General features: G+C 46.0%; 1 protein-coding gene across 3 annotated transcripts in view; it reads right to left on the reverse strand.

The window, feature by feature from the left end:
- OCA2 (OCA2 melanosomal transmembrane protein) overlaps positions 1 to 24,101 on the reverse strand; it is a 326,593-nt gene that overhangs the window by 40,167 nt on the left and 262,325 nt on the right. The window contains exon 24 of one of the 3 annotated variants that reach the window (XM_033190809.1): positions 9,038 to 9,623. The exons of the other annotated variants lie outside the window; for them this stretch is intronic. Coding sequence (XP_033046700.1) covers positions 9,566 to 9,623 — 58 coding nt within the window. The 3' untranslated portion in view covers positions 9,038 to 9,565. Of the gene's footprint in view, positions 1 to 9,037; positions 9,624 to 24,101 lie in introns of those variants that run through there. 3 annotated transcript variants of the gene reach the window in all.

Consider the following 24,101-nt stretch of genomic DNA (forward strand, 5'->3'; position numbering starts at 1 on the left):
TTTTCTTCTTTTCTGGGTGAGTCAACTGGAGCCCAGAGCATGGGAGGCGCCTGGGAAAGAGGCCGGACAGAGGCCGGGGCGCCCCTCCTCCCTCCCGGGAAAGACCAGCCCCCCGGCCCTTAGGAACCCCGGAGTCCCGGAGCCGCCCCAGTCCCCGGGGCCAGGTCGGCCTGTTCCTGAGGAGAGGGCTTCGCTCTTCCGTCCATTCCTTCCTTCAGCCCCCGTATGTTCTCAGCACCCGGCTCCTGTCTCCGCCCCCACGGCGGACCCGCGGGGCTGGCACTCCCGCGAGACCCGGCCACGAACCACCCAGCTGCGCCGCGAGGGATTTAACTGCGCGCCTCGTCAGTGCCACCGAGAAGCACCTGCAGGGGAGGCCCTGCCCTGGAGCGGTCAGGAGAGGGGACGGCGGGGGGAGCCGGGGAGGGCGTGGGGGGTGGGAGCCGGGGAGGGCGTGGGGGGGGGGGAGCCGGGGAGGGCGTGGGGGGGGGGAGCCGGGGAGGGCGTGGGGGGTGGGAGCCGGGGAGGGCGTGGTGGGGGGAGCCGGGGAGGGCGTCGGGGGGGAGAAGCCGGGGAGGGGGCCCCACCCAGAGCCCCAGCACGAGCGGCGTCCACGCCGGCCTGGAACAGGTAACGGTTGGGTGGGAGACACCACGCGAAGCAATGCAGAGCTGTTGGCTTTAAGTTTTCATGCTGAAAGCACAGCGTGGGCCGTGAACCCGGGGCATAAGCCTTAAGGGCTGCTGGCGCCGGCTGGGAACCGCGAAGGAGGCCTGGGCCGGGCTGCGAAGCAGCTGCAGGAGAAGCGGCTCCGTGTTCCAGATGCTTCGCACTCACCCCAGCACGGGGCCCTGCCAGCGCGTGGAGCTGCCCGCGGGGAGGTGGCCGCTGCCCGGGCGGGGGCGGGAGCGGAGGAGGACCCGTGGCACGTCCAGGGTCCGCCTGCGAGCGGTGGGGCTGGAGCCGGCCGCTGGCAGATGCCCTGGGCTAGGAGAACAGACATGAGCGTGGCAGAGGAGCCCTGGACGCGCCATGGAGGTGCGGAGTCCTGGAGCTGCACAGTGAGCGCTGCCTGGAGAAGACCCTCGGCGCCCTCCACATCCAGATGGGAATGGAGGCTTCGGGAGTGCCCAGGAGACCCAGGCGGCGGGGGCAGCCGGAGCGAGGCCGCCACACGCCCAGGGCATGGGATTCAAAGGCTACAGGCCGGGGGAGCCTGGCTCTCCAGAACCAAGAGCGCCCCAGCCTCCACTCGCCTCCAGGCTGAATGGCCCGGCCCGGACACCACTGCGGAGTTACAGTGCAGGTTTGTCAGGCCGTGAGGAGACTGTTTAAATAATACTTTCCAAAAAGATTAACTTTAGAAGATGCCAGTGCTTGGCTAATGGCACAAGCCACATGCTGGCTGTTGGGAAGGCGAGGGCTCTGGTCCTCCACCCTCCCTGGCTGGGGAAGACCAGCTGGGAGCAGAGGGCTTACTTCCAGCTTCTGTTTCCAACCTAAGTTGTGTACAATCCTAGGCTTACACTAAAAAGTAGAACTTTCTAGAGAGAAAATAGTTGTTTTTCACGGTGCTTTAAGATTTCCAACTGTTAAAGGGAGCCTGAGAGCCAGGTTTGCGCCATGGTTCACAGATGTCTAAAGTGCACATGAGGAAAAACTGGTCTTCCTACCGAAAAGGAACGTACTGTGAGAAGCGTGGACAAGCTTGGGGAGAAAGCAAGGGAATTCAGACGCGGCCCTGCTCCTTGGGCTGCGTTCCCAGTGGAGAAGGGTGGGGCAGAAGATCCCAGAGCTCAGAAGTGCGACACGAGGAGGGCTCTTCCCTAGTGCCCCGCTCCACCGGTGCCCCTGGCTTCCTGTGCCCACTGTGCGCTCTCCTACGCCTCAGCCTGTCCCTCCCAGCACTGATGCTTCTACGTGGCACACACAGTTATCACGATTCTCAATAAAGAAGAGGTGTCAAAAAGGTTGCCCTGTGGGAAGAGGATTTTTTTACAGGGGAAATAAGAAACCAGCTCCACTTCAATGGTGGCCCAGACTGCAGAGAGGACTGTGGCCACCTTAATAACAGCTGGCAGATGGCAAGAGAGGCCCGGGTGGGAGGTGGCCACGTGGCTGAGCCTCACTGCCCATCTCTCCCGCTGGTCAGCCCTCAGTCTCTTCACTCTCGCAGTCTAGCCTGGGCTCCTGCGCACATCCCGCATGGCATGGCCCAAGCCAGACCTGGACACTGTCCCGAGGTCCTGCCTCCCCTGTCTACCCGCCAGCATTCCTGACCTAGTCACCCCGGCCCATCTCTGGGGAAGCCCTCTACCCATCCATGGAGCTTCCTGGGTGATGCTTACCAGGGAGAACAGACTGCCTTACACCCTCTGAGCCCTTCTGAGGGCGTCCTGTAACACCAAGGAAGCGTCTAAACTTTGCACTGGTCTCCCCACTCGAGCCACAGGGTCTTTTCCCCCCTGGCTCCCCCAGCCTCACCCCCACTCTCCACTGACTGCCCTCACTTCTCTCAGACCACAGGGCAGCTGGGGGAGTCTGCGGACCACTCCGGGTGCCGGTGCTGTGGAGCTGTGGCTAGTCACTGCTGCTATGTGACTTCTCCCTTTGCCCAGTGTGTCCTCAGCTTCCCCGTGTCTTCAGAGCTAAGTCAAGACAGGCACGAAGAATAACAAGTGCCTCTGCGTTGGTGTCATCCACACACGTCAGGGAAGGCGCCTTCGTCCCTTCCTCAGACAACCCGTTCTCCCTTCACTTGGGCAGATGGAGACGTCACATGCTCTTTTGCTTGACGGAGGCTAAGGAATTATGGCCTGGAGACTTGCACTGAAGTAGGTTGCACAGCTGTGGATTTATTGCTTGGCCTTTTTCACTCTTCCGAAGAAAATGGACTTTAAAAATAATCTGCTCTCCCATAAAAAAAAAAAAGAAGAAATTCTCAGGAAGGAAAATCACTCATGCCATCAAACTTACTGAAAAGCTCTCTAGAGCAGTTTTTCAAATGTTTCTTTAATCTGGTTACATGACCTGGGTATTAAGACCTAAAGCAAGGTTCTCCCTGGACCCAGAGGCACCTGCTGTCCACAGGAGGCTGACCTGTCAGCTCCCCGAGGGCAGGGCCGGAGGGTCTTCTCCCCTGCATGTTTACTGACAGCACTCCTTGCTCCACGACTTCACACGTGCCTGTGTGTGTGCAAGTGTGTGTATGCATCTGTTGCAGACACAGGTGCCTTTCCAGGTGGTGATGACTATTGAGGAAGGCAAGTCATTGAGGTAGTGGCCCCAGAGGGCATCCCAGTCTCTACTCTATGTGGGGGTAAATGCAGAGTTAGGCTTCAGGAATAAGACAACAGAGTGTAAAACAGGGAGAAACGTTTCTTTCTGCTCCAGCAAGCCCACGGTTGTGGGAGAAAGTGGAAGAACTCCCACGTGCACAGCACAGCTGGGCAAAGGTGTGAACGCCTCGAACAGTCGGAGGATTTTAAGCTGGGGAAGTGATGCTCGGGGAGCCTGAGCTGGCCATGGGGCAGACGTCGCAACCTCCTTCCCTTTGGCTGAAAGTAATGAACTGGGACCTGGGTGCTGGGTCGGGGAACAGAGGCAGCGAGGACCTCTGGGAGGCAGGATTCACTTCCTTATAAAGAGAAACTGTCCCACCATACAACTGTCTCAAGATGGAGTGGGCTTTGGTAGACGCTGGAACCACATGGCAGAAATTCTAAAACCATGCATGGGGTGGAGAGAAGGTGGGGGAACAATCTCTACACTTTAGCGCTGCACTGACATTCTATGACTCGGAGGTTTCCAGCCTGGATATTTAGAAAAATGCACCCAAATTGACAGAAAAGGGGAGGGCAGGCTATGAAGGATGGGCAGGAGGCACTGCGTACTTGGCACAAGGGCAGCAGGGAGCCGGGGTCTGAGGAATGCAGGCTGGGCATCAAGGAAGAAGCTGGAGCTGGGCTTGGTGAGGAACAGTGAGGAGGAGCTTCTCATGGGGATCCCCATGGGATTATCACAAGCTTAGGCTGGCCTACGTGCTGGCCACATCCCAGGACAACAGCTGTCCTGCTCCCGCCTCTTCTAGACGCCCTCCCCGTGACTGAACAGATGGGACGCTGCGGTATGCCACCATTCTCCCTCTTCACCTCCCTGTTGTCTGCCCTCTGTCTTTTGACATTACCTCCAGGGGCATCCAGCCAGTGTCCTCCACACCATGAGTTCACTGCAGCCCCCAAAGGCTCCCCAACCTTGCAACTCCTCCCCCTCAGTCCCCTCTCCTGCCTCAAAGAAATTCCTCGTGCCCTTGTGGGCTTCTTCCTGTGTGCTCGTTTCCCGGATTCCTTCAATTTCTGCAGTTACCTCCATTTTGGACAATGCTGAATCTTACCATTTGGGACACTGGCATTCTTTCCTCTTTTATTGCTTCCCATTTTAGAAGAACTATTCTAATTTAAAAAGTTATCAGCTTCTCATTTGATAAAATTCAGCATCCCTTTATGATAAAAACCGTCAACAAACTAGGCATAGAAGGGATGTAAATTAATAAAAGTGATATATGACAAACCCATAGCCAACATCATACTGAATGGGGAAAGTTGAAAGCATTCCTCCTGAGAACTGGAGCAAGACAAGGATGCTCTCTCTCAACGCTCCTATTCAACAGTATTGGAAGTAATAGCCAGAGCAATCAGGCAAGAGAAAGAAAGAAAGGGTATCTGAATTGGAAAAGAGAAAGCCGAACTATCACTGTTTGCCGAAGATATGATAGTATACCTAGAAAACCCTAAAGACTCCTCCAAAAGACTCCCAGATTTGATAAACTTTCAATAAAGTCTCAGGTTACAAACTCAATGTATACAAATCAGTAGCTGCTATACACCAATAACGACAAGCTAAGAATCAAATCAAGAACTCAGCTCCTTTTACAATAGCTGCAAAACATAACATAAAATACCTAGGAATATATTTAACCAAGGAGGTCAAAGATCTCTGTAAGGAAAACTACAAAACACTGCTGAAAGAAATCATAGATGACACAAACAAATGGAAAAACATCCCATGCTCATGGATGGGAAGAATCAATATTGTGAAAATGACCACACTGCCCAAAGCAATCTACAGATTCAATGAAATTCCCATCAAAATGCGAACATCGTTTTTTATAGAATTTTTTAAAATCCTAAAATTCATGTGCTACCAAAAAAAAAAAAAAAGAGCCTGAATAGATAAAGCAAACGTAAGCAAAAAGAACAAATCTTGAGACATCATGTTATTGGACTTCAAATTATGCTACAAGGCTATAGTTACCAACACAGCCTGGTACTGGTATAAAAGCAGGCACATAGACCAATGAAAGTCAGAAACAAAGCCAAATACTTGTAGCCAACTGATCTGTGACAAAGCAAACAGAAACATAAATTGGGAAAAGGACACCCTGTTTACTAAATGACACTGGGAAAATTGGCTAGCCAAATGAAGAAGAATGAAACTGTATCTCTATCCCTCACCTGGTACAAAAATCAACTCAAGATGGATCCAAGATTTAAATCTAAGACCTGAAATCACAAACATTCTAGAAGATAACCTTGGGAAAGCTCTTCTGGACACTGGCCTGGGCAAAGAATCCATGGCTAAGACCCCAGAAGTAAATGCGACAAAAATGAAAGTAAATAAATGGAACCTAATTAAGTTAAAAAGCTTAATAATAATAATCAGACAACCCACAGAGTGGGAAAAAATATTTGCAAACTATGCATCCGACAAAGGACTAGTATCCAGAATCTATAGGGAAAAAACAAATCTGCAAGAAAAAAAAGCAAATAATCCCATCAGAAAGTGGACAAAGGACATTAATAGAGAATTCTCAGAATAAGATACACAAATGGCCAACATATGACAAAATGCCAACATCACTCATTATGAGGGAAATGCAAATCAAAACCACAATGAGATGCCATCTTACTCTTGCAAAAATGGCCACTATTAAAAAGTCAAAAAACAACAGATGTTGATGTGGATGTCATGAAAAAGGAATGCTTTTACCCTGCGAGTGGGAATGTAAATTAGTACAACCTCTATGGAAAAGTAGGCAGAGATTCCTTAGAGAACTAAAAGTAGGTCTACCATTTGATCCAGCAATCCCACTACTGAGTGTCTACCCAAAGGCAAAGAAATCATTATATGAAAAAGATACCTGTACATGCATGTTTATGGCAGCACAGTTCACAACTGCAAAGATATGGAGCCAACCTAAGTGCCCATTAACCACTGAGTGACAAAGAAAATGTGCTATATATACACCATGGAATACCACTTAGCCATAAAAAGAAATAATGTCTTTTGCAGCTACCTGGATGGAGCTGGAGGCCATTATTCTAAGTGAAGTAACTCAGGAATGGAAAACTAAATACCACATGTTCTCACTTGTAAGTGGGAGCTAAGCTTGAGTATGCAAGGGCATACAGAGTGATATAATGGATTGTGGAGATTCAGAATGGGGAGGGTGAGAGGGAGGTGTGACATAAAAAATTACATATTGGGTACAATGTACACTCCTCAGGTGACAGGTGCACTGAAATCTCAGAATCCACCACTATATAATTCATCCATGTACCCAAAAGCACTTGTACCCCCCAAAGCTATTGAAATTAAAAGCAAAATTTAAACTGAAAAAACAGTTACCAGCTTTTGAAGCTTAGAAAATGCAGGTCTATTGATTTCTTTTTTCAATTTGTAAGTCAATCAAGAAAAGAAAATGGCTTACTGCTGTTTCGGAGTGTAATAAAGGCTTACCTTTTTGTGCTCTCTGTAGGGACACAGGGCCATGGTGTGTCTGGGGTTGGGCAGTGTCCATGTGTGTTTGCCTCTCTATCTCAGTCTGGCTTTGGCAACAAGACCAAGCTACATAAGCCATATGGGTGTCAGCTTCCTGACCTCTCAAATGAAGTTAATAAGACCAGGTCACTGGATATCTGAGTGTCTGTGGCAACCTCGTAAGAAGGGCGTCATAAGAAGGGCTCCTGTTTGCAAGCCCAGCGCCTCAGCAAACAGGACCCTCTCCCCTGCACCCACCTTGTGGCTCAAGGGCTTAATGGTGATTAAACAGGGCCAGAATCACTTCATTTTCATTTCAAACCACTTTTTAAAAAATGACCTTGAAGTTGGATTTGTGCATTCCATAAAATAATTCTATAAATAACGTCCACAAAAAAGTGGAGTGTATTTGTTAACTGACTCTGCACCGATAACAAAGTTGACACAACCATGGGATAAATGTTGGAGTAAACACCCCTCATCAGTCAGCGGCTTCCTGCAGGACAACTTACATTTATCAAAAGCCACCACGACCTTCGGCCCATAAAACTACCCAAACTCCTTTCAACAACAAAATAAAGAATACCCCTAAGTATTTGATTCTAAGATTGTAAGTGGTTTCCGAAAGAAAAATCTTTGAGAGAAAATATTTTCTCTGGGTGAGTCAGGGGCACAAGGAGAGGACTGGCATCCCTGACAGGTGCAGATGCAGGGAAGGTGCTGGCCTCCCTCACCGATTTCATGCACAGGCAGTGACAGGGGTGGCAGTCTCTCCAGGGAAAAAGTTCATGATAGGTTTTTATATTGACTTAAAGAGAAACAAAACTTTAAAAAAAAATCTTTCACTAAAAAAAGATTAGTTAAAGCCAATTCTACGTTAAACTGCAATGTGAAAGGACAAATTCCACTTTGTCCCATGGGACTGCATTTTAATTATTATTCATTCCAAGTTCAGAATATAAAACACTTCGCTTGCTTTCCTTTTTTAAAGTTCCCAGTAATATCCCATTGCAAAAGGAACCAAAAGAGAGCCCCCTTTTATTTAAAGGGAGAAACCTGGGGTGTGAGGATTCCCCAGGGGCACACCATGCACATGAACAGGACCTGTCCCTCACTGCAACTTGAGCTGCTATGGTTGCGTTGACTAGAAGTAAAACACTAAGGCTGTGCCGTGGCCCTCACCCCAGCCAACCCAGCAGCTGCTTCATGCCTAAGATGCCCCTCCTCCATCACAGGCCTTCTTTCTTCCTCCTCCCCACTCCCCCACATGCCCACTACAGACGCCCCAGAGACTCCCTGCTGCCCCCTCCCCAGGAGGCTCCTGCACCAGTGCCCCTACCCCATTCACATAGAGAGGGCAAGAGAGCAGCACAGGGGTCAGGGGTCAGGAGGGGTCGCTGCTGAGAACTCGGTGCTTCTCTGGGCAGAGGAACAAGGAGAAGAGGGCAGGTGCTGCAGGTCTCTGGGGTTGGCATTGCCTCACGAGTGTGAGGGCAAAGGGCAGAGTCCACGACAGCTCCCGGACCACCATCTTGCAGCTACTCCACATCAGGATGAGAAATGGGGTGCAGGCTCTCCGGGGTCCCAGCTGAGTGGGAAGGGCCTCTCTCCCCTCCACCCTCCTGAACCCAGCAGGAGGGGCTGACCTGCTTCCATCCACTTCTTCACCAGCACCCCTCACGATACACAGGCACACATATGCATCCACACACACACACACAGACACACACACACACACACACAGACACACACATACATACACACAGATATACACACACAGAGATATACACACACACAGATATACACACACACAGATATACACAGACACACACACACACACAGATATACACACACACACACAGACATACACATACATACACACACACACACAGATACACACACACACACAGACACACACATACATACACACAGATATACACACACAGAGATATACACACACACAGATATACACACACACACAGATATACACACACACAGACACACACACACACACACACAGATATACACACACACACACAGACATACACATACATACACACACACACACAGATACACACACACACACACACAGATATACACACAGCCTGCAAGGGAAGAGTGACCAAGTGACATAGAAATGAGAGGAAATGTTCACAGTCTTCTAGGTTCCAACAAACCTTTACTTTCAAAGCAGCATAAAAAGGAATAAAAGCCATGAGATATTAAAGCTCATTAAAAGGGACCTTTCATCTCCATTCCAGGCTTTTCCACCAGGAGGAGGTATCCATCAGACGCTCATTTCCACCAGGAGGAGACATCGGTCTGATCGCTCATTCCCACCAGGAGGAATCATCCGTCGGACCACTCATTCCCACCAGGAGGAGGCGCCCGTCGGATCCCTCATTCCCACCAGGAGGAAGCATCCTTCAGATTGCTCGTTTCCACCGGGAGGAGGCATTCTTGGACCACTCATTTCCACCAGGAGGAGGCATCCATCGGATCCCTCATTTCCACCAGAAGGAAGCATCCTCAGACCACTCATTTCCACCAGGAGGAAGCATCCGTCAGATCTCTCATTTCCACCAGGAGGAAGCATCCGTCAGATCTCTCATTTCCACCAGGAGGAAGCATCCTTAGACCACTCATTTCCACCAGGAGGAAGCATCCGTCAGATCTCTCATTTCCACCAGGAGGAAGCATCCTCAGACTGCTCATTTCCACCAGGAGGAAGCATCTGTCAGATCGCTCATTTCCACCAGGAGGAAGTATCCATTGGATTGCTCAGCTCATCATTACAGTGGTGCCTAGTGGGACACTGAAATTCATGATGGAGAAGAAAGAGGCTTCTCACACGTATTTCACACTCGAAAGACTGGAAATAGCAAACCCAATACCTCTTCAGAAAGCAGTGATCTAAAGAAACTCTTAAACCTAGAGCCAAGAGGAAACCAATCACCCTGTCCTGCATCTTACAAAATCTATAGAGAAAAGATGAAGATAGGAGAAAATCACAGTTTTCTTTTTTAATTACTATTTTATTCATACATAACAGATGTACATATTTTCAGAGTATATGTGTTAATTTGATACATTCAAGTAATGTGTAAAGATCAAACAGGCTAATTGGAACACCCATCACCTTAAATATCTATCTTTTCTTTATGCTGGGAACATTCAACTTATTCTCTGAAACATACAATTATTCTTTGAAACATACAATCAATTAATGTTAACTACAGTCACCCTCCTGGTCTATGAGAAATGAGGTCTGATTTCTTCTATTTAACTATGTATTTGTACCCATTAAACCAACCTCTCTTCAATCCAGTTTTTTTAAATTAAAAAAGCAAGAAAGAACACAGAATTTTATAAGTAGAAGAAGAATGTGATAATAAAGAAGCATGAAAAATATTGAATAAGATGGAAGACTGAAGTGCATAAAGTGTATAACAGTAAATAAAAGATAATGGAGATATATTGAAGACATACAATGATGCCCATTGACAAAAGACTGAGGAAGCTAGCACAGAACACTTGACATATTTAGAACAGTAACAAAATTACAAAACAGCTTTCAATCATCTACTGAATAGTCATAGAAAACTTGAAACTACTAAAGTATGAGGTATTTAAAGGTAAGTTTGGTTCAGCTAGTCTTTAAGATTGCTGTATCATCATTCTAAGCACAGGTATGTTCATATTAAAATAAAAATGTGGGCCGGGCATGGTGGCTCATGCCTGAAATCCCAGCACATTGGGAGGCTGAGGCAGGTGGATCACTTGAGGTCAGGAGTTCGAGACCAGCCTGGCCAATATGGCAAAACCCCATCTCTATTGAAAATACAAAAATTAGCTGGGCATGATGGTGGCCACCTGTAATCCCAGCTACTCGGGTGGCTGAGGCACAAGAATTGCTTGAGCCTGGGAGGCAGAGGTTGCAGTGAACCAAGATTGTGCCACTGCATTCCAGCCTGGACTACAGAGTGAGACTGATTCTCCCTCTCTCTCCCTCTCTCCTCTCTCTCTCTCTCTCTCTATATATATATATATATATATATATATGTGTGTGTGTGTGTGTGTGTGTGTGTGTATATGTTTATACACATACATATTCTTTATGCTAGGAACATATATATATGTATATGATTTTACCCCAAGGAACATGAGGAGATGACGTGGCCATCACAAAAGCAGCATCCCGGGGCCCAGGGAGAGCAGGTTCCCTGGAGGGCTGCGGGAAGGGCAGGGAAGACTAAAGGCCAACCCTCAGCCCAGTAAGATAACAGAAAATAAGAACAGAAATGATTGGAGGACATGATTTTAACTAAATGAATGGGGAGAAGCTTCCCATTTGCCGCAAGCCTCTGCCCAGGTGAACTCTGTGGCATGTCACAGAAGAGACTGGGCCAAGACTGCTGTTCATGTCACACGGTCAGGAGCAGAGGGAAGAGGCTCTGGGAAAGCCCTCTTGGTGCCTGTGCCCAGACGATGCACCTGCAGCAGGGCCAGGAAGTCAGAAATAAGGCCCTCAAAAGTAGTTTAAACCAACAATTATATAATGAGGTACCATTTTTTGCCCACCAAACTGGCAATGAAGAAAAGATGGCATGCCACGTTGGTGAGGGTTTAGAGAACAGGTGTCTGTATTCACAGCTCCTGGGGCAAGGTGAATCACTGCAACTTACTGAAAGGGCAATTTGGCACTATCTAGCCAATTAAATAACCAAGAACCCCTACACTAGCCATTCCACTTCTAGTCCCAAAGACATACACACAAGGCTAGCAAGAGTCTAGAAAGCACTTACATGCCCACCAACAGATCATGTGAATAAACAATGACCCCCTCAGAGGATGGAACACATGCGACCACGAGCAAGTGGGAGAGTCAGTGAATGCTGACACGCACTGCCTTCAGGTTTTATTGTTAGGTCTAAGACAAAACAATACAAAAACAAGGCTCAGAAGAGCACACACAGTGGCGCCCATGTTTATGTTTTACAAATAAAATAATCATATTGAGGCTGGGAGGGTGGCTTACGCCTATAATCCCAGCACTTTGGGAGGCTGTGGCAGGCAGATCACCTGAGGTCAGGAGTTCAAGACCAGCCTGACCAACATGGAGAAACCTCGTCTCTTCCAAAAATACAAAAAAAATTAGTCAGGCGTGGTGGTGGGTGCCTGTAATCCCAGCTGCTCAGGAGGCTGAGGCAGGAGAATCACTTGAACCTGGTAGGTGGTAGTTGCAGTGAGCCAAGATTTCGCCACTGCACTCCAGCCTGGGCATCAAGAGCAAAACTCCGTCTCAAAAAAACAAAACAAAACAAAACAAAAAATTTAAAAAAAAAAGAAAATAATTATATTCATTATAAACTATCAATGCTAATTACCTCTGAAAGGGAACTTACATTAGAAGAAGGAAGAGAGGGAGGAACAGAGGAAGAAAGAAAAAAATACATTTTTAAAAACATGAATCAACACAGAAGCTCAGAATGTTCACACAGAATCACTGGGAAGTGTAAGGCTACATCTTACGTCTTTCTCCAGCTGTCCTGAGCAATCCACTCTCACCCAGGTAAAATGTTATATGGCTACAATTATAAGTTGTATTTTCAGATACCTGCTCTTCTGATATAATGTAGCCACCAGGGACCTTACTTCATTTGTTTAAGAAAGACCAGACCCCGTGTCCCATTCCTAAGTGTGGGTGGATTGCTCAGCACCCCAGCCCCCCGGCGGTGAAAAACCTCTTCCCAGCCACTGAGAAAAAAATAAACGCTGTGTGGCTTCGCAGGGAAGATGTCCCATGGCTCTACTGTCCACAGGGCTTTCTCCTGCCCCTTTCTCTCAGTTCCCACAGCTCCTCCCTCTCCTATCCCTTCATGCCCAGGATGACGATGCCCTACAGCTATTGAACTTTCCCTCGCCCACATCCTTATAAATATTCCCCGTAATCGGAAATTTCCCACTGGAGCCACCCTGTTTCCTGCTTGGACGTGGCCCATAGGAGCAGGAGGCTTCTCTGCTCAAAGACTTCTGGTGACAACCTCTGAGTGACACCAAAGGCAACGGCACCCCACTGCCCCTCACTGCCCTCCAGAGCCACCCACTGCAGTGACTGATAAGATGGGTCGATCACACCCAGCAGAGGTCAGGCCTCCCTTTCCCCATGTCTCCGCTCAGGTCAGGTGCTTCCTAGGAAAGCCTTTCTCTATTCTCACCATTTATTTGACCCGATCACAAAACCAAGGCCAGCAACCCAGGCCATGGCCATCCCTCTAGGCTCTGCGCTCCTGGCATCCTTACTCTCCTCTTTACCTGGAACCCATGCTATCCTGTCTGTATTTTTCACCTTCTTTATTTATGTAGATGACCAGTCTCCTAGTCTAGAATGGAAGCCTCGTGAAGGAAGTTAAACCATCCCTGTAAGCTTTATTAAATTAATTAGGGAAGAAGGGAGGGGGAGAAGCAACAGTAAACCCAGCGTACAGCACACTCAGCCACTCAGCGTTGATCACTAGGTTGGCTGCTCTCTGACCTGCTTCCCCTGAGCTGTTTGCTGCCTCTTGCCCCAGAATCAGGCAGACTCTGTTACAAGATTACAGTTTCCCTTAACTGCTCTATAAATAACAACTTGAACATTATGAAATGTTAGTTTTCCCTGTGAGACATTCCTTCAGGTCCTGCATACTGATGAAACTACTGGCTCAGCTGGTCTGGAGCGTCCCATAGGAGCTCACTCACCAGCAAATGAAGTTTCCACATCCTGATGATTTCACCCTCCATACCCCAACCAATCACCACTCCAATTTTCCAGGCCCTCACCCTCCATGGTCCTCTCAGAAACTCCAGCCCAGAACCCCAGGAGATGAATTTGCAGGTCTCCTCCCATCTCCTCCTTTAGCACTCTGTGAGAGCATTACACTGTTTCTCTGCTGCAAAACCTGCTGTCTCAGTGGAGTGGATCTGTTACTGCACAGGGAGCATACGAACCTGTTGGTCCTAAACAGAAGGGTCTGTATATAAAACTTAGGGATCCTCATAAGAGGGGCCCGTACTTTTACATACTTGAGTGGGATGTAGATGTCTGTGCATGTGTATGTGTAATTGACATGTTGACTCTGATCATTTCTAGTAATCTAACTTCTAATAAAATGATACATTAGGAAAGGTGATTCAGAAGTCCAAATTTTAAGCCCTAAGAAATGTATTTCTCATTTTTTTCAGGAAGACTGAAAACATCCATTCAATTTAACATTTATTGAAAAACCTATAGCTATTATACTAAACATTATCAGCTACTAGAATGCTTTTTAAAATATCACCTCTGGCTGGTGCAGTGGCTCGCACCTATAATCCCAGCACTTTGGGAGACTGAGGTGGGAGGAGCACTTGAGGTCAGGAGTTTGAGATCAGCCTGGCTAACATGGTGAAACCCTGTCTCTACTAAGTAAAGTATACAAAATCAGCTGGGTGTGGTGGCGCATGCCTGTAATCCCAGTTCCTCAGGAGGCTGAGGCAGGAGAATTGCTTGAACCTGGGAGGTGGAGACTGCAGTGAGCTGGGATCGTGCCACTGTACTCCAGCCTGGGTAACAGAGGGAGACTCTATCTCCAAAAATAAATAAATACATTAATTAATTAAATTAAATATCATCTCTACCCTCAAGAATTTTACAGCCTAATAGTATAGGAAACAGAAGACATAAAAGAAGGCAAAAGGTGACGAATGCCACAAAAGAGCTGTCATGCCATAGAAATGAACAGACCCTGAAGAGTCTGGAGAGGCTTCTGAACACGGGAGTGACAGAAGCAGGCGTTTCAGCAGGAGCACCTGCGTGGTGCTCTGGGAAGGTGAATCTGATGTGAGGATGCAGCTGGGCAAAACTGAATGGAAAGTTCCCATTCATCTTCTAAGCAGAAGAACTGACTGCCTTTGTTCCAGGCTATCTTTTCAAAGATGCATGCACAGCCCACCTGCCCTGAAACACAGAGATATGTCCCTCTGGAGCAAAAGGCAGGGATGTTTCCTAAGTGCCAATTCCTCTCCTGACACAAATTACGGCATGTGCAAGTGTTGCCAGACCCAGGAAGGCTTCTACTCATGCTGCCTACTGTGGCCTGGGGAACAAAGTCCTGAGGCTCGTATCTCCTGTCAGTATCCGTGACACTGTGCCAGGCTAACTTGCTAGCTTACAAGTGGGGTAAAACTCCTGACAGAGACTACTGAAATATTTTTATAAAATAAAATGAGAATCATTCTGTTTCCTCAGCTGTTCAATATGGTTAATAATACCTATTTCACAAGGCTGCTGTGAGGACCAAATGAGGAACATACACCCAAGAGAAGGTGCTCAATCCTCTGTCAACCAGCCAGTCACCATTCAACAAGTCGAAGCAGCAGAAATAGAAGCAGAAGAAAGGCAATGGCCTGTGTAGTAAGCAGAAAATATCATACACATACAGATGTCAAGTAACAACGTCTAGGAGAAGGGAGCAGTCACATAACATGTCACAGGAGGCAGGGGACAACGTCAGAGCAGGGTTACAGTAGCCAAGGTCCCCCACTGCCTCGTCCATCTCCAAGGGAGAAGTAACTGTACAAGCTCACTGTACTGTGGACGCTGAAGGCATTTCCCATGAGAGTACCAATGACAAATTCTGAAACTGATATACATAGTACTGGAAGTGAATGATTAAGTAAACAGATTGTGGATGATGGGAATTAGGTTTCTCCCCATTGGAGCGGGAGATTACACATGTGCAAGGGGTGGAGGCTAGAATTATCCATGTGGTAACGATATGGACTTGGCTTAACATAGAAATAGATGCTTTTATGAGAACTATTCATAAACCAATGTATATAAATGTGTGTGTGTGTGTGTGTTTGTATATACAAACTAGTATACACGCATATATTTCTGTGTTCTATCAATCAGCTGAAAGCATGTCGAATGAATGACATTCCAATATCGATGAGCACACCTTGGCTCACCCAGATCTTGGCTTATAATACCAGTCTCCAAGAAGAGAGAGCAAGGCTTCTTGGAGAAATGGTGTACTCTGGGACTGGAGCAGGAAGTATACAAGACGAGTGTGGAGCATATTGCAGTGCTCTAAAATAAGGAAGGGCTCAAGGAAAGAAAAACAAGCACGATGTTAGAAGCACATCAATGGGACGCAGGCACCAATGGAAAGAGCTCCCAATAGCCACAACTGGGAAGAAGTTGAGTAAGAAATAAAGCAATATTGGATTATAACTCAAAACATAAAATAAATGTATGTGAGTCCAAACTGATATAAATCAATGATTGAATAAGTAAATAATGGGAGAAGCATAAACAAATATATGTACAAGAATCCCAACTATCTTCTAAAGATACTTCGTCCTCAAGTAGGGAGCACAGCTCCCTTCCTGTTGAGTGTTGCTTGCTGGTGGTGACTTCCCTCCAGCCCGCACAGTACAGAAGCAGGGAAGGGAGGAACTCTGCAGTGAAGCAAACCTGACAGACACTAGCTCAGCCCTAAGTCAGGCTGAGAGTAGGTACTCTCTACAGGGTGTGATGAAAATGACACTTCGACTCAGTGCTCATTCTCCCCCAAATCCACAACCCTGGTCACATCATGAGAAAAATGTCAGACAAATCTCATTTTAGTGCCATCCTACAAGATACCTGACCGACAGACCTCAAAACTGTCAAGGTCATCAAAAACAAGGAAAGCCTGAGAAACTGGCACAGCCAAGGAGAGACTTGGGAGACATGATGATGAAAGGTGAAGTGGGGTCCCGGATGGGGTCCTGGAACAGAAAAGGATATCAAGGAAGAACTAAGGAAATCTAAATAAAGTTTGCACCTTGGTTAATTAAAAAAGCAGTCAACACTTTATTCAAAAACAGCCTCAAGTAAGGCCTATGAGCTGAAAAAGTAAATGGCTTAGATGTGTAAATAATACACAGAAGAATAATTTCTCAGTATTCTACTATTCTTCCTGGTTACAGACTGTAAGTGGCAATTCGCTTTTGGGATTAACCACCTACTAAACATTTCAAGGTGCTATAATATTTGTCATCAAGACGGTGTGTGAGTATTCTGTCCTGGGTTGCAAGGTCAGGCAGCACAAGAGAAATACACACTGTTCTCCTTGGAGGGAGGTGCAGGCGCCCTCCCTCTGCCAGAAAGAAAACAATATTTCAAAACAATGTCTCAAGTGAGACACTGAGACACTGATGCCTCAATGTCTTAGGTATTTCTGTAAATTATTATTTTTAAAATGCTAAATTCCTTTCAGAGGCTATGATTTCCAAAGCCTATAACAACACAAGAAAAGCACCAGTTTCCATTTGTTTGTTTTGTATTAGAGAGGTTATGCACACTCTTAAGATGGTTATTTATTTTTCCCACAGTGAGCAAGACTAATTAATTCATTTTCTGGTAATTCTGCTGCTGCCCCTGAAATGTTAATTCAGGCAAGTACTTGTACAAGACAAAAAAGAAATTTCACTGACAATCTTCAGTTGGAACAACACACACATAAAACACACACACACACATATTATGACATGTACACCCACATGGGCACATACATGAACATATACATGTATGTACATGAAAACACATGGATGCATGCAGGCATAACTATGCATATGCATGCACACCCACACAGGTATACATGTGTACACACCAAATCAAAATTCACACATGCACACATACATGCACACATACACACCCAATCATGTGGATATGGGCCACACATGTATGCATCCACACTAGTAGACATACATGTGTGCACACTTCCATACACGTGTGTACCTGCATACAAGTGTGCACACAGACAGGCTCACATGCATACATGTACTCACCCACACATGCACACATACACACATAATACACATGCAGGCACACTCATACATGCATACATATAAGCTCGCATACATACAGGCACATTTGTCTATACGCACCCACGCACACCACACACAGACACTCACAGCACATAGGCACATGCACACCCATGCTCGCATATGCACACACATTTTACATTTGCAGTACTCTATCTCCTTGTCTGTGTCTTAACAAAATCTTTTTGCTTATTTTGAAGTACCATGGATCTGGCAACTTAACTCTCTGTTATAACATGAAAGTAGCTATGGATAATACATCACTTAATAAGCACATCTGTGTCCCAATAAAACTTCAGTCACAAAAACAAGTGAGCAGCCCATAGGCAATCCCTGAATAGAGAATAAATACAAAAAGAGAAAAAGTGCACCTATCATACCTGTACATCAATGGATTACTACAAGCTGAGAACGCACGCCATAAGATCTAGTATCACTAGAACCCAGAGTCCCCTCATGAGTCCCCTAATTTTCACACTCCCCAAGAGGAATCACTATCCTATTTTCTAACAGCACAGATCAGTTTTCCTATATTTGTACTTTATGTCATTAAAATCATCTATGCACTTTTTTATGTCTGGCTTATGTTCTTGAAAGTCTTCCATGATGTTATATATTGTATATCCAATTTTTACTGCTGTTATGAACATTCTAGTACATTCTTAAATGAAAATAAAGTGGTATTTCTGTTGGGGCTCACCTAAGAGTGAGACTGAGGGTTCATGCAAATGAACCTTTCAAGCAGTGGAAGTAATTTACATTTCCACTAGCAGTGGATATATTCCATTGTTTCATGTCCTTACCAATATTTGCTTCTTTTCATCTTTTTCAATTTCATCATCCAGATGGGCGTGGTGTAAAATGACACTGTGGTTTTAATTTGAATTTCCCTGTAACTAAGGAAGTTCTGCATCTTTTCATATTATTACTGTCTACTGGGTGTCTTCTTCTAGTGAAACGAGAGTGAAATTGCTCATTTTTCTATGGGGTGGTCTGGAGTTTTTCCTAATTGATTTGTAGGAGCTCTTTCCATGATGTCACTATGAATCCTTTACTGGAATACAAACAGTAAAAATCTCCCACTTGGTAAATTATTTTTACAAGCCCTTAATGGTAACTTTTGATGATCACAAGGTCTTAAATACAGTCCGATCTTGTTTTATCCTTTACTGTTAGTGCTTTTGGGGTCCTGTTTATCGAATGTTGTCCTACTGTCAGTTCACTAGTATCTTATTCCATTTTGCTTTTCACATTTAGATCTACGGTCCATATAGAAATGATCGGTGTGTATGGAATGAGGTAGGGAAAGGTACATTAGTTCACTAATATCTTATTCCATTTTGCTTTTCACATTTAGATCTACGGTCCATATAGAAATGATCGGTGTGTATGGAATGAGGTAGGGAAAGGTACATTAGTTCACTAATATCTTATTCCATTTTGCTTTTCACATTTAGATCTACGGTCCATATAGAAATGATCGGTGTGTATGGAATGAGGTAGGGAAAGGTACATTAGTTCACTAATATCTTATTCCATTTTGCTTTTCACATTTAGATCTACGGTCCATATAGAAATGATCGGTGTGTATGGAATGAGGTAGGGAAAGGTACATTAGTTCACTAATATCTTATTCCATTTTGCTTTTCACATTTAGATCTACGGTCCATATAGAAATGATCGGTGTGTATGGAATGAGGTAGGGAAAGGTACATTAGTTCACTAATATTTTATTACATATTGCTTTTCACATTTAGATCTACGGTCCATATAGAAATGATTGGTGTGTATGGAATGAGGTAGGGAAAGGTACATTAGTTCACTAATATCTTATTACATATTGCTTTTCACATTTAGATCTACGGTCCATATAGAAATGATTGGTGTGTATGGAATGAGGTAGGGAAAGGTACATTAGTTCACTAATATCTTATTACATTTTGCTTTTCACATTTAGATCTACGGTCCATATAGAAATGATCGGTGTATATGGAATGAGGTAGGGAAAGGTACATTAGTTCACTAATATCTTATTACATTTTGCTTTTCACATTTAGATCTACGGTCCATATAGAAATGATCAGTGTGTATGGAATGAGGTAGTCATAAAGGTACATTTTCTTTCACATATTGGCATTTCACTATATATTCAAAGTAAAACTCGTTCATACTGAATTGTAGTGTCACCTCTGTCAAAAATCAGAGAGCCTTATATGTTTGAGTCTGTTTCTGGGCTCTCCATTCTTTTCCATTGTTTTTTCTGTCTTTGCTCTAATACTACACTGTGCTAATTATTAGAGTTTTATTAGAGTCCTCGACCTCTTCTCATCTAAGTCCTCAAGCATTGTTTTACTTATATGCTAATGAAGAAGAAAGAGGGAAGGAAGGAAAGAATGGAGGGAGGAAGAAAGATCGGTCATGGGTTTGTATAAATAAGTCATATGCCGATTATAGTGATTATGTTATTTGCTGTTATAATTGCAGTTATTTAATTTTTCCCAAATAATAAGATTTTCCCTAAATAAGAAATCTGCTTAGATAAAATTTTATTTAAGGTCATTTTTACCTAATGCTAAAACAACCAGCTGACACAGGGAAACCTAATCATAAAGCAAAAAGAAAACAAAAACATTTTAACTGAGCTTTTTACATTTTCAATTAGTTATTTTAGTATCTTCTAGATACAATCTAAATGGTACTGAGAAACACCTTATTCAATTATCAAAATTAACACTCTCTCTCCCCAAAAAAAACTCTCTAAATTCCCTGTTAGCTCACAGCACTGCTAATTGTCTTTGAAACTTTCCATGAATTAGTCATGTAGCTGCAACAATAAAAATAAAATGCAGTGTTGACTTATTTTCTAATCAAAATGCTCATTTAAAGAGCTTTTTTTGTGTTTTTTTTGAGACGGAGTCTTGCTCTGTCGCCCAGGCTGGAGTGCAGTGGCCGGATCTCAGCTCACTGCAAGCTCCGCCTCCCGGGTTTACACCATTCTCCTGCCTCCGCCTCCCAAGTAGCTGGGACTACAGGCACCCGCCACCTCGCCCGGCTAGTTTTTTGTATTTTTTAGTAGAGACGGGGTTTCACCATGTTAGCCAGGATGGTCTCGATCTCCTGACCTCGTGATCCGCCCGTCTCGGCCTCCCAAAATGCTGGGATTACAGGCTTGAGCCACCGCACCCCGCTGAGAGAGCATTTTGAAGCAACAAAATGATTTATACTGCAATACTAAGGAGCTTAAAGCATATAAGAATGTGAATTAGATACGAAGCTCATCAGTAGCTTAAGATTACAAATAGTAATCTACACATACTTCTCAAACTTCACAAGCTCAGGGGGAACCTAGCTGTTCTACTATCAAAATGCATCATGAAATCTTAAAATATTTTTTGACTTTAAAGTGCTATAAAGTATGCGGCCTTTGGCCAGGCACAGTGGCTTGCGCCTGTAATCCTAACACTTTGGGAGGCTGAGGCAGGTGGATCACCTGAGGTCAGGAGTTTGAGACCAGCCTGGCTAACATGGCGAAACTCCATCTCTACTAAAACTACAAAAATTAGCTGGGCGTGGTGGCAGGTGCCTGTAATCCCAGCTACTTGGGAGGCTAAGGCAGGAGAATTGCTTGAACCTGGGAGGCGGAGGTTGCAGTGAACCGAGATGGTGCTATTGCAACAACCGCGAAACTCTGTCTCAAAAAAAAGAAAAGAAAGCAAGCATGCAGCCTACGATGTGATGCACAAAAAAAGAGACAAAAAATGATCAAGGGTGTTAAGTTTAAGGAAGTAAAAGGAGATCTCCTGATATAAAGGGAGAAAATAATTAAAACAGAGTGGTACGCACTTACACAAAATTAAACCAGCAAAACCTAATTTTTTTTAATAAATACAATTTCTCTCTCTCTCTCTCTCTCTATATATATATATATATAATATATATGTAAAAAATTATGTTGTCAAAAGACCAGTTCTAAGGACCAGACTGTCTAAGGCTGCATCTCCGGCCAGCTGCTAGCTCTGCTCTGCACAGAGCACGCTCGCCTAAAAGGCAATGAACTTTTTCTAAAGCCTGCCTCGCACACGACTCAGGTGTGCACACATGTCAGGCCTGCAGAAGGGTGCTCCTCCCCGTCCCTCTGTCAAAGACAGGCCCCGTGGACACCAACAGCGAATTCAGCTTGGGGCTGCTTGGTCAGTTCACCTGCAAACCCTGCTAGTCACAGGGGCCACAGGCACAAACATCTCCATCCGCCAAGATAATGCTTTTTCTCTACACTCATGAGTGGCCCTGTTGGGAATCAATTAGGAATTTAGCAGTTTTAATTAAGGCCTGAGCTGTGACTTGAATAATCGGCAATCATTACATTATCATTACATGACAAAATTATCATATCAGACAAAATTAAAATCCGGCTCTGGGTGATGCTCCTAATTGAGAAGTGATTGCTTGGTGAGTTGACTCTCCGAGGATGGCGGGCCTCCTCCAGCCATGTGGCCAACATGGAGGAGGGCAGCCTGCTGTGTACCTGCCCTCCCGCCCCAGAGCTGCCAGAGCCAGCAGACGCCTGTTGTGTGCCGCTGTGTGCCCGAGCTCATGCGTCAGGAAGCACACGTAGACCAGTTTCCATCCTGAAGGACTCCCCCCGTGCAGACAAGCCGTTTCAACTCAGCGGGGACAGCAGAAAGGCTTGCCCCTGCTGGAGCACAGAAGGAACCTTCGGCAGGAGGCCCTGAAAGTCTTCAGGACTGAGGAGCCCTGAGGGAGGCAGGGAAGCGGCCAGGTTGGGAGTGGCGGGGAGGGGGTTCCCGGCCAGCCTGGGCGCCTGGGCCAAGCTGCCCCCGAGGAGAGGAGGTGGAGTGACGGCGTGGGTCACGGGCTGCTGTGAGCAGAGTCCAGGGAGCCTGAGGATTTCAAAAGGACAGCTGCCAACCAGGCATTGTAGGGTGATGTCCCCAGCCTCCGTGGGGCCACCTGTGGTGCTCCCAACCTCACTTTTGACATCAGCTTATTCCCATTTCCTCCTTTGACACTCCTCACAGCTCCTCCAGGAAGTGTCCAGCTCCCAGTGATCGGCCCCGCGCCAGTGTCCAGCCTGCTATGCCCCAGTCCCCATGGAAGGCAGCCGGTCAGGATCAAAAGGACCAGGGAGATAATGAGGAACCATTTCTATTTTAGCTTCACAATGCACTACCTGAATTTGTGCAATAGATTTTCCTTCTAAATTAGATCATATCTAAGGAAATAAAAATGATTTTCAGCTTCTCAATTCCAGACTATTGACTGAGTGTGAGAGCTGAGAAGATTGCAGAGAAAGCCAGAACTGAGCAAGTAAATACACAGATTACCCAAAAGCCACCATTAGGAGCTTTTTTACATGGGTCCATAGGAACCTGTGCTACAGTCCACCAAAATGGTAAACAACGGCTGCTCTTTGCCCAGCACAGTGTTCTGGGAGACGGTGGAAACTTTCCCAGATGCCCTGTTAGGGAAGGTGCAGGGTTATATCAGGCAGTTTTCTCAGTGTTTTTACCTAAATGAAAGTTACTGCATTCCATGATGAGGCAGCAGTCAATTACAGTCTCATTTCACAAGGCACAGAGAAGTCAAGGAACTCCCCCCCCACACACACACAGCAGTAAACAGTAGGACTAGCGTTCAAGCTTCAAGTGCAGAGGCACGGCCCTCAACTACTACACTCCCACAGCCAACTGTGCCATGTCAGGGATGCAACTGGTGCTCCGTGTAGGTGGAACCCAGGCCTGAACACTGCCTCCCCCTCCTTTCCCCAGCTCCCCGCACTGCTGATCCCTCCTTTCTCAGCATGCGGTGACTCTTAGCACACAGACTCCTGCAGTTCATGCCTCCTCTGTGGCTGGATCCAGACTCCTCAGGCCCAGTTCCACATTCCCAGGAAAGGGACTCAGGCTGGCCCACCACTCTCTAGATATTACCTTGCAAATGGGGGTGGCAAGGCCAGTGGGCAGACGAGGACGTCCAGGTGAGCCCCAGCAGCCTACGGCATTGGAACTCCCCATTGCATGATGCCTGAGGCACGCTAGCTATTAAACACCAAGGTGCGGGACTGGGTGCTTTGCACCAAGAAAGTATTCAGCCTTGTGTAATAAACACTTCCCTAACTTATTTGAAAGCACAAAACACTCATTTTGTGATTTTTCCCTTAACATCTTACAGGAGAACCCAGCACCATCGTCCCTGGGAAGCTTCCTGCCCTCTGCGTGGTCTCCCAGCAAGATGCCCGTCCCTCGAGCGGAGCAGCCTGTCCTGCGTGGCTCAGCAATCCACACAGCTCCACCAGCGCGAGACAGTAGCAGCCTCTCGCAAACATTCGCTTTACAGTGAGATCCCACGATGTTTTTATCAGTATATTA

Source organism: Trachypithecus francoisi, unplaced genomic scaffold (genome assembly GCF_009764315.1).
Source record: "Trachypithecus francoisi isolate TF-2019V2 unplaced genomic scaffold, Tfra_2.0 Lachesis_group3, whole genome shotgun sequence".
Classification (NCBI taxonomy): domain Eukaryota; kingdom Metazoa; phylum Chordata; class Mammalia; order Primates; family Cercopithecidae; genus Trachypithecus; species Trachypithecus francoisi.